Source organism: Leptinotarsa decemlineata, unplaced genomic scaffold (genome assembly GCF_025532065.1).
Source record: "Leptinotarsa decemlineata unplaced genomic scaffold, Ldec_3_MD MMD2_tig00026328_RagTag_RagTag, whole genome shotgun sequence".
NCBI classification, from domain to species: domain Eukaryota; kingdom Metazoa; phylum Arthropoda; class Insecta; order Coleoptera; family Chrysomelidae; genus Leptinotarsa; species Leptinotarsa decemlineata.
The window spans coordinates 37,638,280-37,652,013 of NW_027412688.1; the positions used below are offsets into that span (position 1 = coordinate 37,638,280).

General features: G+C 39.0%; 1 protein-coding gene across 1 annotated transcript in view; it reads right to left on the bottom strand.

Moving 5' to 3' along the window:
* btv (dynein cytoplasmic heavy chain beethoven) overlaps window positions 1-11,665 on the bottom strand; it is a 38,445-nt gene extending 26,780 nt beyond the window's left edge. The window contains exons 1-24 of the mRNA XM_074182290.1: window positions 11,575-11,665; window positions 11,285-11,442; window positions 11,061-11,228; window positions 10,862-10,985; window positions 10,516-10,645; window positions 10,015-10,145; window positions 9,672-9,904; window positions 9,507-9,606; window positions 9,290-9,438; window positions 8,841-9,226; window positions 8,579-8,771; window positions 8,294-8,521; window positions 3,676-4,055; window positions 3,353-3,547; window positions 3,020-3,266; window positions 2,777-2,926; window positions 2,470-2,681; window positions 2,192-2,307; window positions 1,984-2,135; window positions 1,655-1,822; window positions 1,437-1,595; window positions 1,245-1,384; window positions 367-583; window positions 73-303 (exon numbers count right to left, since the gene is read on the bottom strand). Of these exons, the coding sequence (XP_074038391.1) occupies window positions 73-303; window positions 367-583; window positions 1,245-1,384; window positions 1,437-1,595; window positions 1,655-1,822; window positions 1,984-2,135; window positions 2,192-2,307; window positions 2,470-2,681; window positions 2,777-2,926; window positions 3,020-3,266; window positions 3,353-3,547; window positions 3,676-4,055; window positions 8,294-8,521; window positions 8,579-8,771; window positions 8,841-9,226; window positions 9,290-9,438; window positions 9,507-9,606; window positions 9,672-9,904; window positions 10,015-10,145; window positions 10,516-10,645; window positions 10,862-10,985; window positions 11,061-11,228; window positions 11,285-11,442; window positions 11,575-11,614 (4,407 nt within the window). The 5' untranslated portion in view covers window positions 11,615-11,665. The remainder of the gene's footprint in view (window positions 1-72; window positions 304-366; window positions 584-1,244; window positions 1,385-1,436; window positions 1,596-1,654; window positions 1,823-1,983; window positions 2,136-2,191; window positions 2,308-2,469; window positions 2,682-2,776; window positions 2,927-3,019; window positions 3,267-3,352; window positions 3,548-3,675; window positions 4,056-8,293; window positions 8,522-8,578; window positions 8,772-8,840; window positions 9,227-9,289; window positions 9,439-9,506; window positions 9,607-9,671; window positions 9,905-10,014; window positions 10,146-10,515; window positions 10,646-10,861; window positions 10,986-11,060; window positions 11,229-11,284; window positions 11,443-11,574) is intronic.
* Between the last annotated feature and the right edge of the window lie 2,069 nt (window positions 11,666-13,734).

Sequence of the window (13,734 nt, forward strand, 5' to 3'; positions counted from 1 at the left end):
AAATGAAGACATAGTCGTTATTATCGTATTGAGATTATGAAAAAGTGAGGAACTGTCATTATCTTTACTCACCTCAACTGGCTTTTGGATATTCACTGGATTCGAGAGGAAAACTGTTTCTCCTTGGGACGAACACATGGCAGCAATTTCTTGTCCAGTGGATGACAAATGGACTGTTGCGATTCCCATGAATATCTTTTTCAGATGACTCTGAATTACGTGTTCTTTAGAAGATTGCCCCACAACTTCCAACAGATCATCGTCGCTGAGAAAGAGAAACCTCGGAAACTTTTCTCGTTTTTCCTGTAATAAAGTTTCACCAGTTGCTTCACATGTCATGAGAGAAACGGGACAAGGTATTCATACCTTCAGAAAGCTATCCAAACTAATCTGACACCTGGATAACTGATCCATGATAGTTTCCAAAAGTGATCTCAGGTTTGGATATCGACATAGGGCTGCAACTCGCAGATCTTTCTCGATGAAGGTCAGAATGTGTCGAAAATCTCTATCTATCCTTTCGAATCTACTTTTTTCTTGAGCCAATGTTCCGCTGACAAATATTGGCTCGAGATACAACCATCTGAAACGGTAGATTACGATAAGTGAAAAAGTGTTGAATTCAATATCTTACGCGGCTTTGAAAACTTTCGCAAATTATTGTCATTCAACTATTGAAGAAAACTTCTTTGATCAGTTATAATAACTTTCAAAGTTTGGAAACAGTTAACATTGGATATGATTAGTATTTTTTGACACTTCATTTTATATGCGAGATATCCGTGGGTTGGGCTACCTATCGGGCGCGTCCCCAGGTGGCAGGGAACGGGAGGCAGGGAACGGGAGGCAGGGAACGGGAAGCCAATGTGGCCTTACGGACGGGGTCGCTGGACTCCTGGTCAGTGGCAGAAATAAGCAGGGTGAGAGGAACCAAAACTCCCCAGAAGCCTTTGCAAAACATACCACCGTGGACCAGCCTACCCAAGCTAAGGTGTAAGGAATCGTGTCGACAGTTGAATGGCCACAGGGTGATATGCGGTTACGCACGATCCCCTTGGGGACCCGGGCGAAACCTCATTGTAATCAGCCTTCCTCTGGTAAAGCGGGGCTCAGCCAGAGTGACTAACTCTCTTCCTGCTATTCGTGGGAACACACTTGAATGAAACAAACACAAAAACAGACGAATCCCGAGGCTAGACATTAGGAATTTTCAATTTGAGAGTTACATCTATACAAAACATTACTTTCGTTGAATTTGAGCCAAAGATGAAAGAAAGTAGTCCAAATCTGCAAACTTGTTCTCCCAGATGGTTACTTTTTCAACGAACGAATCGTAATCTGTGGAGTTTTTCAATGACTGCAGCAAGCTTTGGTTGTCTCCAATCTGTAAAAGACCCAAACTGTTGTAATGAATCGAAATGCATTCGTTTTTTCACCTTATTGAGAATTTCTTTGAAATCTTTGATAAGAAACATGTTCTTGTCCCTGGAATCCTTATGACCACTAACTACGAATCTGCAAAGGACATCCCATTGGTCAAGCTCTGCGAGTGCTTGCTTTACAACGATTTCACTGGCTGCTTTTTTGGCTATCACCTGAAACATCGAAAAGTCACACATTTCTTCAAGGTTACTGAAGATTTAAATACACTTACTTGTAAATCTTTCAGTGATTTCTGAATCTCATCACAGGCTTCCAAAAAATCGTTCAATATGAGCTGATCTACAGGTTTGATGTCCATACCGAGAAGATTGAAAACATCTATCCAATGCTTTTCTGAGAAATCTTCCCCTTTTACATATTTCAAGGACGGGGCAACACACTGAAAAATATTTTGAATGTACTCTCTTCTGCAGGCAACGTTAGTTGTTCATTTCTATGAGATGTTGGAACAATGGATCTTCCCTAGAGTCACCATAACCTCAAATATTGCGTTATTGACATTATCTGTGATCGCTGAACGGGAAGCAAGTTATCACCTACCTCGTATCTATGTATTTCCTGCAGGAGTCGAGTGACCAATTGAGTATTCTCTGTAATTTCCAGCTTTTCCTGCCACTTTTTCAAAAAATCTTCAAGTTTGTAAATTTTCTTTCTGAATACTATCCAGGGTTCATTTCTGAGCTCGTCAAACTCTGAAATTGCATTAATGTAATTGCTATTACATTCGTGAACTCTAAAAAGTTCGTACCTGAGCTAAATTCTTCAAAAATGGCCCAAGATTCTTCTTCTTTCTTCAAACTGTCTTCGATGTCTTTCACCAACAATAATTCTGGTTCCTCCAAACTGAATTTCTTGAAATTTTCCCTTTAAAAAGAGCAGAATCAAATTCAGAAATTCAAATCAATGATTTAAAATAGTTTGTAACTTGTAGACTTTTGGTCCAAAACATCAATCTCAAAACCCAAAAACTTCTCCTCTAGTAACTTATAATTCATTTTCTACGAACAACTATATTCTCCCACTCACATCAGTTTCTCCTGTTTCGACTGTATTTCAACCCATTCGCTTTTTTTCTCTTTAATATTTCTCGAATGCTTAAGAAGCTCCTTCATAGTATTATCCAGCAAGTCCCCGGAGTGAGGTCTTGGGTTAACCTCCTCCCACTTGGCTTGAAATCTCTCTATCTCCTTCTCCAGGTTTTCTCTATCGATGTTCAGCGTCGTTTTTATAGTTTCCATCTTGAAATAAAAATAGAATAGTTGGTAGTTCATTGAGTTAAGCCGGACCTGCATTATAATGGGAGTATAGGAAAAGTTTCAAGGATGGTACAGACCTGTTTAGCCATGATATGTTGATGGTTATCCAGCAAGCTCTGTAACCTGTCCCAGGCTCCTTTCAACCTACCAACAGAGCTGACTTGTTCTCTGGACCAGCTGGACAGAATCTGCGACTTTTTAGACATTTCCTTGAAGACCTCCAGCATCTGAAACGATTACAGAAACATATAAAGCCACTGAGCCCCTTTAATACACGTCAGGCTCCCTAAACTGGTTTTGGGGTGCACCATAACACTGACCTCCGGAGCTTCTTTCATGATGTTATTGTGGACGATTCCAGATTCTCCGACTTCATCTACAGTCACAGGTTGTCTAGTGAGCGCTGCAGTGGAGTGATCGACGTAGTTCTGTAGCTTCACCACGTCCTGAGCTATGGAGTCCTTCAAAGAGTATACCAGTTGATCCCAGTAACTTCTGTTATGGGATTCGAGATCTGACCTCAACCTGGAGAGACCGATGAGAAAGCATCCCACTCTTTCTTCGGTACTAGCGACAAAAACGGTGGATTATTATCAGTTGAAACAGTATAGTATAAATAAACATTAAAATCGCTGTAATTTTTACTGATTTACCTTGGTAGTTTAGCAATTTCTTGCCCAAATGTTTTGGATGCTCTGAAATGCAGATCCCAGTGTTGCCAGCTGGTGAGCTTGGTTGTATCCAAAGGATCCAGCTGTAGCCAAGACTGCCAGTGATTGATCACACCTTTGAGCTGCTCGAAAAGCTCGTCTGTATGTTTAGAAACAGTTTTCAAAGCATTTTCGTTCCTGAAAAACAATGTAAGAACACAATGAATAGGTATTTATTTTTAACGTAAAACACTTTTGCCAGAATTGTTTTGGATTTGCAGTAAGCTATGATTTCTTCGACGAATGACAAAGCTTCCCCAACTCACCTGCTGAGTATTCCTTGAAACAAACTAGTGTCTGGAACTTCAGAAATAGCTCTGAAGTTTCTGGGAATATCCAAAAATTTCTTCAACTGTTGCTCGTAAGTTTTCTTTAGACTGTCCTCATTGGGAAAATACTCCAGCTTAGAGTTTCTATAAATTAGATCTATGTGGATTTCGGGGAGATACAGATGGAGAGTATCTAGACTTTCCAGGAACTGTTTTTCCAGAACTTCACTCAGCTTCTTATCCAGATCGCTTTTCCAGCTTTGCATATTTCTGAACCCTTTGTCTTCGACTTGTGTCATGATTGTTCTGATATTTTTCCCCGTTTCTCTCCACTTACTGTAGTCTTTGATCAAGTCGAACTGCTTTAGGTCGTTTATCTGCAATTTATTATACAGTAACAACGAAAACATAACAGGGCCGTTTTTGAATATAAAAATTGAGATTTTTAAAGAAAGCTCGAACACGTCGATTTCTAATTAAAGGCGGACACCTTCCAGACTAATCAGATTTTTTGTAGTACGCACCCCCTCGGAGGGGTGCGTCCGACGACCCTTATTTAGATAGGGAAAGTAGGTCGAGTGGCACCTTGTTTTAAAGGTATTTCGAATACCTTTACAACTCTGTTAAAAGAAAATTTTTGTAACGATTAGTTTTCGAGATAATTTGAAGTTAAAATTGCCATGTTAATAATACATTAGACAGACAACTCGGTAACTTCTATGCCTAAATAAAAAAATTTTCGAGCAGTTCTTTTCATCAGTTTTTTGTTAAATTAAATCCCTTTTTTAAAATCAATACCCACTCCTCTTCTTCCAGTTTTCATTAGTACATCGTTCGATTGTTTTGTTTGAACAGGTCGTGTATTGTTATTTGTTTAAAAATGCCTTACACTATCGCTGAAGGGTTTCAGTTATTGCTTTATTTTTTGGCAACGACCAAAATGCTGATAGAACATCAATTTTATTCAACGAGCAAAACCCTGGTAAACACCAAAGCAGAAATCACGTTCTGGATTTGGTCACAAAATGCAGGGAGACAGGTTCGGTTTTTAATAAGAAAAGAAATGTTCAGAGAAGGGTAGTGAATGCTGATAATGCGATTGAAGTGATTGGTCAAGTCATTGCCAATCCCAGGTTAGGTACCAGAGGTTTATCAGCAATGGCCGGAATAAGCCATATGAGCGCATGGAGAATCCTTAAAAACCACAAATTCCATCGTTACAAAATCAAACTTGTTCATGAACTCAATGAGGATGATTTTGACCGAAGACAGGAGTTTTGTGAGGGCATGAGTGAGATATTAATGCAAAATCCCAAGCTGCTTTATAACATCTGTTTTTCGGAAGAAAGCTCATTTTATTTAAATGGTTGCGTGAACCGTCACAATTACCGTTATTGGTCGGATGGAGACCCAAGACAATACGTAGAAATACATACCCAACATCCCCAAAAAGTGAATGTCTGGGCCGGAATATTGGGCAATCATACAATTATAGGTCCATTTTTCATTGATGGAAATTTAACCGGTGATTCTTATTTGCAACTTCTTGAAGAGGCAATACAACCTCGTATAGTTGAAATAATTGAACAGGATCCAAGATGTCAAGATGAATTTATCCATTTTCAACAAGACGGTGCACCCCCCCATTATGCCTAGCAGGTTCGAAATTTTTTGAATAATCATTTTGAAGGACAATGGATTGGCAGAACAGGTCCAATTGATTGGCCAGCACGATCACCAGATTTAACACCACTGGACTACTTTTTGTGGGGATATTTAAAATCTAAAGTTTATGCTACACAGCCAGCCAATTTGGATGAAATACGTCGTAGAATTATTGATGAATGCCGAGCTATAACTCCTGAGATGTTGAATGATGTAAGAGCAAAATTCGAACAAAATCTTCATTGTTGCATGGAGCAAAATGGCGCACATTTTGAACATTTACTCTAAATTTCCTATGTGGGTTACCCTTATTAGGTGTTACTTTTTTTGTGTGTGCTTTAAAAACAACTATTGGGATTTATTAACCCTAAAACAGTTTTATAAACTTTTCTGTGTCATCAACGTTCAATAAAATCAGCAGGTTGTATTCGTTGTGTAGATAAGTTTTTAGTATGATTCACTTTCTTATCAGAAGCATAAAATATCCACGTCAAAAGGCAACCTTCATAAGGAGGTGCCACTCAATTCACCTAAAAAGTAAGGGTGGTAACCAACCCCATCCCCCGAAAAAATCTCCTTGTAATAAACAAATAATTCTTACTTTTTTACGAAATAAATCAAATGGACACGTATTAGCAGGTTGTCATAAAAAGCAAAAATCTATTTTTTTTATGAAAGTTCTGAACGTAAACGTACCTCAAAAACAATTTGATTTATTTTAAAAAGAGTTGAACTCAATAAAAGTACCTTTAAATCTTCAAATTATCTCAAAAACTAATCGTTACAAAATTTTTCTTTTAGCAGAGATGTGAAGGTATTCGAAAGTCCTTTAAAACGAGGTGCCACTCGACCTACTTTCCCTATCTAAATAAGGGTCGTCGGACGCACCCCTCCGAGGGGGTGCGTACTACAAAAAATCTGATTAGTCTGAAAGGTGTCCCCCTTTAATTAAAAATCGACGTGTCCGAGCTTTTTTTAAAAATCTCACTTTTTATATACAAAAACGGCTCTGTTAAGTTTTCGTTGTTACACCCTGTATGTAATCTAATATATAAAAATGGATGTTTGTTGGTTGGTTAGTTGGTTGGTTGGTTGGTTAGTTGGTTGGTTGGTTGCTAAGTGATAAACTTCTACATCGCTCAACCGATCGTGATGAAACTTGACATGTATAAGTAATTTTTCATATTTATTTATTTATTATTTATTATTTGTTCAATTACAATGAAGTAAAATGCCCAGATGAGCGTAGAACATGTCAGTGTAATAAATATACAGTTAAAAACATTTAAAAATGGAAATCAATTAAATGTGAGACATTTTAGCAGGTAAAATCTGAAGGGATGATATCTTTAAAATATTCATCAGTTGAGTAGTATGCTCTGTTTAGAAGAAAGTTTTTAAGTTTATTTTTGAGTGTTTTTTAGAGAGGCTTTTTAGTGCATTTGGAAGTTTGTTATAGATTTTTATTAGACGGTATATTTTTCTGAATATAAGTAAAATTAGGAATATTAGTAACCAAATCTGCTTTATTTCTTGTTGGGTAGATGTGTGCTTTATCAAAGTCGTTGAAAAGCTTTGGATTGCTTTTAATAAATATTATGCTGTCAAGAATATACTGACTGTATAGGGTCAGTACTTTCTTTTCTATGAATAAAGGTTTACAGCTATCAGTTTGTTTGGATTTATAAATAATTTTAAGGCAACGTTTTTGAAGTGAAAAAATTTTTTTAACGTTCACAGACGCACCCCAAAAAATTAAGCCGTATTTAAGTCTTGAGTGGACTTGTGCATAATAGACAGACATTGACGCTTGAACATTTATTGTTTTAGTGATGACTCTTAGGGCATAGCAATGCCTTGCAACATTTTCTGACAAAGTATCCAGATGAGATTTCCAATCCAGTCTAAAATCTAGCTCAATTCCCAGGAATTTTGAACTTTTACTAGTTGTTATTGTTGATTTAACATCCGAAAAAGTATAATCATTTTCAGCTGACTGTGAGAATTTGATTGCCTGTGTTTTATTAGGGTTCAGCTTTAGGTGATTTTGTGCAAACCAAGCTTCCAGGGTACTTAAAGCATCGAACACATTTCTTTCCAAGCCATCTCCATTTTGTTCTTCAAGGATAACGGTTGTGTCATCAGCAAATTGTATAGTGTTTAAGTTGTTGTCCATTTGTAGTTCATTGGTATAGAGAATGTACAGCAATGGACCTAGAATTGATCCTTGTGGTACCCCTCTAATTATTGTTAGTTCATCAGACCTTATAACCTCATTTGTGATGTGACATTTTTCGACCACGTACTGTTTTCTATTATATAAGTATGATTCTATCAAGTTAGCTAATGTTCTCCTGATTCCATAAGCCTCAAGTTTATTTAGCAATGTTTTATGATTGACATTGTCAAAAGCTTTTGAAAGATCTAAGTTAATCATTAAGCTATGTTTCTTGTTGTTTTGACTATTTATGACTGAACATAAAGTTTGATATATTGCTCTTGTTGTCGATTTACCCTTTCGAAAACCGTTTTGTGTATCACTTAATAGTTCGAATGTTTCAAGGTAGGATATAAGGCGATTATATATGATTCTTTCAAAAATCTTACTAATATTTGATAGTAATGCTATAGGTCTGTAATTTTTTATTTGATCCTTGTCACCCTTTTTGAAGATTGCTTTTATATGAGCTATTTTTAATTTGTCAGGAAATATTCCTTTATTAAGCATCATGTTTATAATGTTATAGAGAAGGTTTTTAGGCTGAGGCTATCAATTTTTCTGTAACTAGCCACTAGATGGCGCTATGGAACAATTTTTTGAAAGAACTGTTCTATAACGCTGCGCACGCTCAAGTTCGTTGATTCTGTTAAAACATTCGAAAAGCAGCGATAAAGCAACATAGTACTAGTATGAAATAATTGCACAAGACTCTCACCAAACACAACTCACCTTTTCCAAGATTTGTCGGTGATACATCGTCAACAAATTGTTTTCTTTCGACAGTTTCTCCACAGCCGTTTTCAGCGTTTCCACGTACTTTGCCACCGATTTTTCTTCCCCCCAAGAAACAACTTCCTGTTCTTGAACTAACTTTGACAGTTCCAAAGCACTGGCTAGCATCATGGGTTTTTGGGAAGGAATCATCCTATCTCCAATGGTGTTGTGGAAGTTCGCGATCTGAAATTAAGGGTAGCTTCTTAGAACAGAGTTGAATTGAGGTGGAGAAGTTCGTACTTGTTCAAGTGTTCTGGCGAACTTCATGAATTTCTTGGCATGCTCGCTCGTTTCTTCTATGAGGCTAGGAATGTGATATCCCATGGCTTTCAACTGTCTCACCTCCGATGTCAGAATCACTAGCCTTGGGGAATAGTTGACGTGCATCAACTTCTGTTTGGAGAACTGTACAACTGAATCTGACTCCTTCAAACTGAAAGTGACCAACAAAGAAAATCCATTAAGAGAGAACACAATATTAGTGACAAAGCAAAGCGACTACCTAAGACTATTGTCGCTGATAGACCCGATGATTTCCGAACTCCACGCCTCAAAGAGTTCATTGTGCTGCTGTTTCAAGTCCTTAGCCAGCTCAGTGACCACTTGGTTGAGATCTTGGTAGCCTTGTAAATCTCCCAGCAATTTCTGAGCCACCTTCAGAATCTCGTTCGCTCTCCCCTCCAGCTGTCTGATCACTGTTATTTCTTTGACTACTTCTGGAGTATCGTATCGAGTGCTGACGACCGGGTTTTCTGAGGCAGCTTGCGATTGGATCTGTTTGACGTAATCGTAGAGGGACACCATGAGGAACTGGCGTTCCAGAAGAAGTTCCGATCTGAGGACAGGCCTGCTGATCAATTCTGAGTAACGAGAATACTCGTAGATAAGCTGAAAAACAGTTGGTACACTGAATTGCTGTTTGGACGGGTTAAATAATTGTTAGAAACGTACTTGTCTTGTATTGGCGTTGACAGTAGCAAGCTGTTTCTTCAATTTGATAGCGACTCTTCGCTCAGCTGGCTGAATGAGATATTCAAACTGTTTCTCAGCTTTGCTCAGAGGGTTTGACAGATCTTGTCCCTGGAGAAATATGTCTACATCTGAAACAGAGAAATTCAAACATTTTCTGGTCCTTCGAGCCGGATACAGTCAGGAAGAAGGGTAATACCTTGAAAACACTGAAACATATCCTTAGTGTTCAGTTCGACTTGCTCTTGTGGTGTCAAAAGTCTCACCAGTTGTTTGTGAAGTGTTCTGATGTTCAAAATCTGGAACATTTTGGTTGGATAACTATTTACAGAGATCGGGTGTTGGAAATAATCAGTTTTCATACCTTTTGGAGGAGAGAGACCGTTCGAACTAATTCGTCCGGCTGATAAACATTTTCTTTCCATGGATGAGAGGGGTAATTTGGCCAGAAAATTTCTGTCAGTTGTTTACAGCTGGTCAGCCATTTCTGGCCAACGGAGATCTGCTGGAGAAGAGCGTCAGCTATTTCCAAGAACTCGCTGTTCCACAGGTCATGTTTTTTCAGCTGGTTTGAACTGAATTTCCACACATCTGAACCTAAAATGGAAATTGCTGGTAACAGTTTGAATAATACAGTTGTTCTTGATTTCCAGGACCTTTTCATTGTTGTAGTGAATCCTCAGGCTCTGTATACTACTGGTACTTACCAATAATATCCATGAGATGTTTGATTCTGTCTTTGGGAAAAGGAGGTTCATGTCTCCATAAATCGTCCAAGACATTGTGGCTCTTTTCTAGTAAGTCTTCCACATCGTTGATAGAAAGAGCATCTATTATGCTGAAACGAAAGATGTTGCAGGACTTGTCACTGGAGTTTATAAATTTTATCATGCAGAATAAGACAAAATTTTTGACTTTTTTGTGTTCCCAAGAGCTAAAGGACATACCAAAAAGTGCCAAGTACATATTATAGTTGTTTCGAGAACTGGAAACAACGCCGGCAAGCAAAAGTGTGTTATATCTGAAGGGGGCTTCTTTGAAGGGGACAAAGTTTGCCTCATTTCTTCAACAGACAACGTATGTTTGTTAACTGTACTGCATCGAAAATCAGTTGTCGAATTTCCTTTATTGTTGGGGTTTTACTTGAGAAATTTTCAGAACTGGGTTTATTTTATGGTAATTATAACAAGAGAATAAACGCTTCTTACCTAAAATCACCAGCTATTGAAGATAAACAGTCTTTGAAAAAAGTGCGTGCTGCTTTTGTCAATTTGTCTCTTTTTGAAGTTGGTGTGACGGTATTCCAGTAAGAAACTTCATGCTCAAGGGAGTTCACGACTGAAAACGAATATGAATGTAAAATAAAAACAGAATTATAATTTATTTGAATTGAATTGAAAACGTTGAGTGCCTAGTGCAGGTATTCATCGACAACTAACACAAATATTCCATACATAACATTCCTCATGAGCCCTGTAACTGATCCCCGTGGCACCTCACTCATTTTTTTTATTTCAACGGATCTAAGTGAAAAACTGTCAGGAGAAAGCTCACCTGACAATGAAGAAAAATCAGTCGATGGTTGGATTACTCCGATATCCGAAACATCTGAGAATATTTCTGAGCGCAGATCATTTTGCAAATTTGCTATTTGTCGATGGAGGTTGGAATTTTCTTTCTACAAAAAATTATTCAACTCATTCCAAAGGATTGGTGAAAGAGTAGACAAAAAAAGGGCCAAACCAGAACTCACTTGTTTCAGAAAAGGGGTGTAGACGCTGTTCAAGCTCTGGTATAAAGCTAGCGCTGGAGAACCAGAAAACGATGTCGTTTGGATGTTCAGCAGCAAATTGTCGTCTGATGGGATGCAAGGCCTGTATTTACTAAATACCACCGTCATTTCGGAGTCCTGGTTGGTGATCTGAAAAACAACAAAATCTCCAAGTGCTTTGAAGCGAGGTACTTTTGATGCCTTACAGTTCGGAAAAATTTCAGCCGCTTGTTATCGTCGATTGTCTGGATCACCCCGTATAGTGTGAGGACGTTTTCCATCTCTAGAAAGCTTTGCAGGTCCTGCATTCCTATGATGTCTTTGTCCCAGTTGTCTTCCAAAAAAGTCGTACCCAGGTGGAGACCTGATAAATAAGCACACGAAATATTTTTAGTATTCCAGCAAAAACAAATTCACTTTGAAACATTTCACGTGTGTCATAACGATTGCCTTGCTTATCACTATGGCTTGGTTTTTGTTCTCACAAATTACTCACCTGCGACTTTTATGAAATACTGTTTCGCGAAGTTAGACATGTTTGTCAGTGAGTTCACAGAGTCCTCTCTCTCAGGATATTTGTTTGCATGGCTACCTTCCTAGCAACGCGATGTTATATCTATTGGGGCACGTTAATGTATAGGGCGATTTACAGACCTATCTGAAAACTGACTTCATGCAAAAGTATATTTCCAATTAATGTTTCGTGTCGCAACATATGGAAGTGTTTTTTATCAATAGATTCATCCTGAATTTGATTATAGAGTAAATTTGTGCTTGAGAAATTAGTGAAATATAGCCTCTACCTTTTGTTATGTGTCACGTGACTAGTCAAATTCGATATTTTTCTCGAAAAAAATCCTCAAATAATCCACTTTTTTATGTAAATTTCGAAAAAGGACAAGAAAAACAATTGATCACTTTCCTATTTTATACCTTTCCTCAAAATTTCAACTCTCTATTGTTACTTCGACTTTAATTCTTGAATATAGTAATAATAGATATAATAATAATAATAAATGCTTTGTTTTTGTTGGCCGAGTGTTCGAACGGATATATGAGCAGAGAGGGTTGAAGAGAGGGGTCGCTGGATGTACGAGAACCTGCTCATCGATAGATGTTTAATGCAGGACTCGATATAATATAAGCGTAACCTCTCTATGGCCTGGATCGATTACTGTAAGGCATTTGATACAATTTCGCATGAGCTCATCTTGCATTTGCTCAGATGCCTTGCGGTACCCGACAAAATAGTGAGATGCATTGAACAACTGATATCACTTTGACGAACTCGCTTCACCATAATATCTGGTCAAGCAAGAGTCCAAACAGGGTGGGTCATTTTCATAAGGGGTGTATTTCAGGGTGATTCCCTCAGCCCCCTTCTCTTCTGCATCTCACTATTGTCATTATCCGTTGCGCTCAGAAACACTCGGGGGCACTGTGGCACCCCTGGAAACCGGAGGCACAAGGTCACCCATTTGTTCTACATGGATGATCTTAAACTTTATGCCTCTGGAGAGAAGGATCTCCATCAGTCCTTCAGGGTGGTGGAAGAGTACACGCATGCTATCGGTATGAAATTCGGGATAGAAAAATGGTCAATGGTCCATCTCAAAACAGGAGAATGCGGGGACTACGGAGAGGATGTGCAGCTCGTAGATGGAAACATCCTACACCATATGGATGCCGGAGAGACGTATACTTACCTCGGTGGGGAACAACGCCACTCACAAGTGGTAACAGCAGTGAAAAACTCTCTCCGAGGTAAGCATCAGCACAAACTTCGACAGATCTGGTCATTGGAACTGTCGGGGAAGAACGAAGTTGCTGCAACAAATATGCTAGCCGTTCCAATCTTACTCTATTCGTTTGGAGTAGTGAAGTGGACTCGGGAGGAACTGCATCAACTCGACGTAAAGACCCGAAAAATGATGCATCTCTATAGGAGTTTGCATCCCAAATCGTCCGTTCCACGGTTGTGCTTCCCTCGACAACAGGGAGGCCTCGGACTTTTGAAGTTTGGAGTGTCTACATGACAGAATGGTACTGGATACAGCCTGTAAAGTCGTCATGAGTTCGGATCCCCTTCTCTACATGGTCCGTGACCATTAGAGAGCAGGAATTGGAGCATTTCTCTTTAAGGCAGCTGCCCGAGCAGCTGATGAACTTGGTATAGTTTTTGACACTGAACGAGGTGACCACAATTCTGTCACCGAGTTGGAACCCGTTCAGCAAAAATCTCAGATGAAAGCCGCAAAGATCACCTCACTTCTGCAGAAACACAAGGATAAGCCAATGCATGGGGTCTTCTTCAATAACATTGGAGACCTTGGCTTATCAAAGCGCCTGACGTTCGCTTTTCTCAGGTCGAGTAGGCTGAAGTCGGAAACTGAGGGGTTCATCATGGCTTGCCAGGATGGTGTCTTCAACACCTTAGTCTACCGCAGTCGCGTGATGGGTATAGAGGTTCCTGACACAAGGTGCAGGGCCTGCCGTGAGGCGCCCGAGACCCTAATGCACTTGCTATCAGCATGTACAGCATATGCGGTCTCGGCCTATATTCATCGACATAACGCGGCCTTTAGAGTGCTATATTACCATCTACGGCACGCTTACGGTATTGAAGAGACACCGGTTTTGCCATACGCTTCGGGGG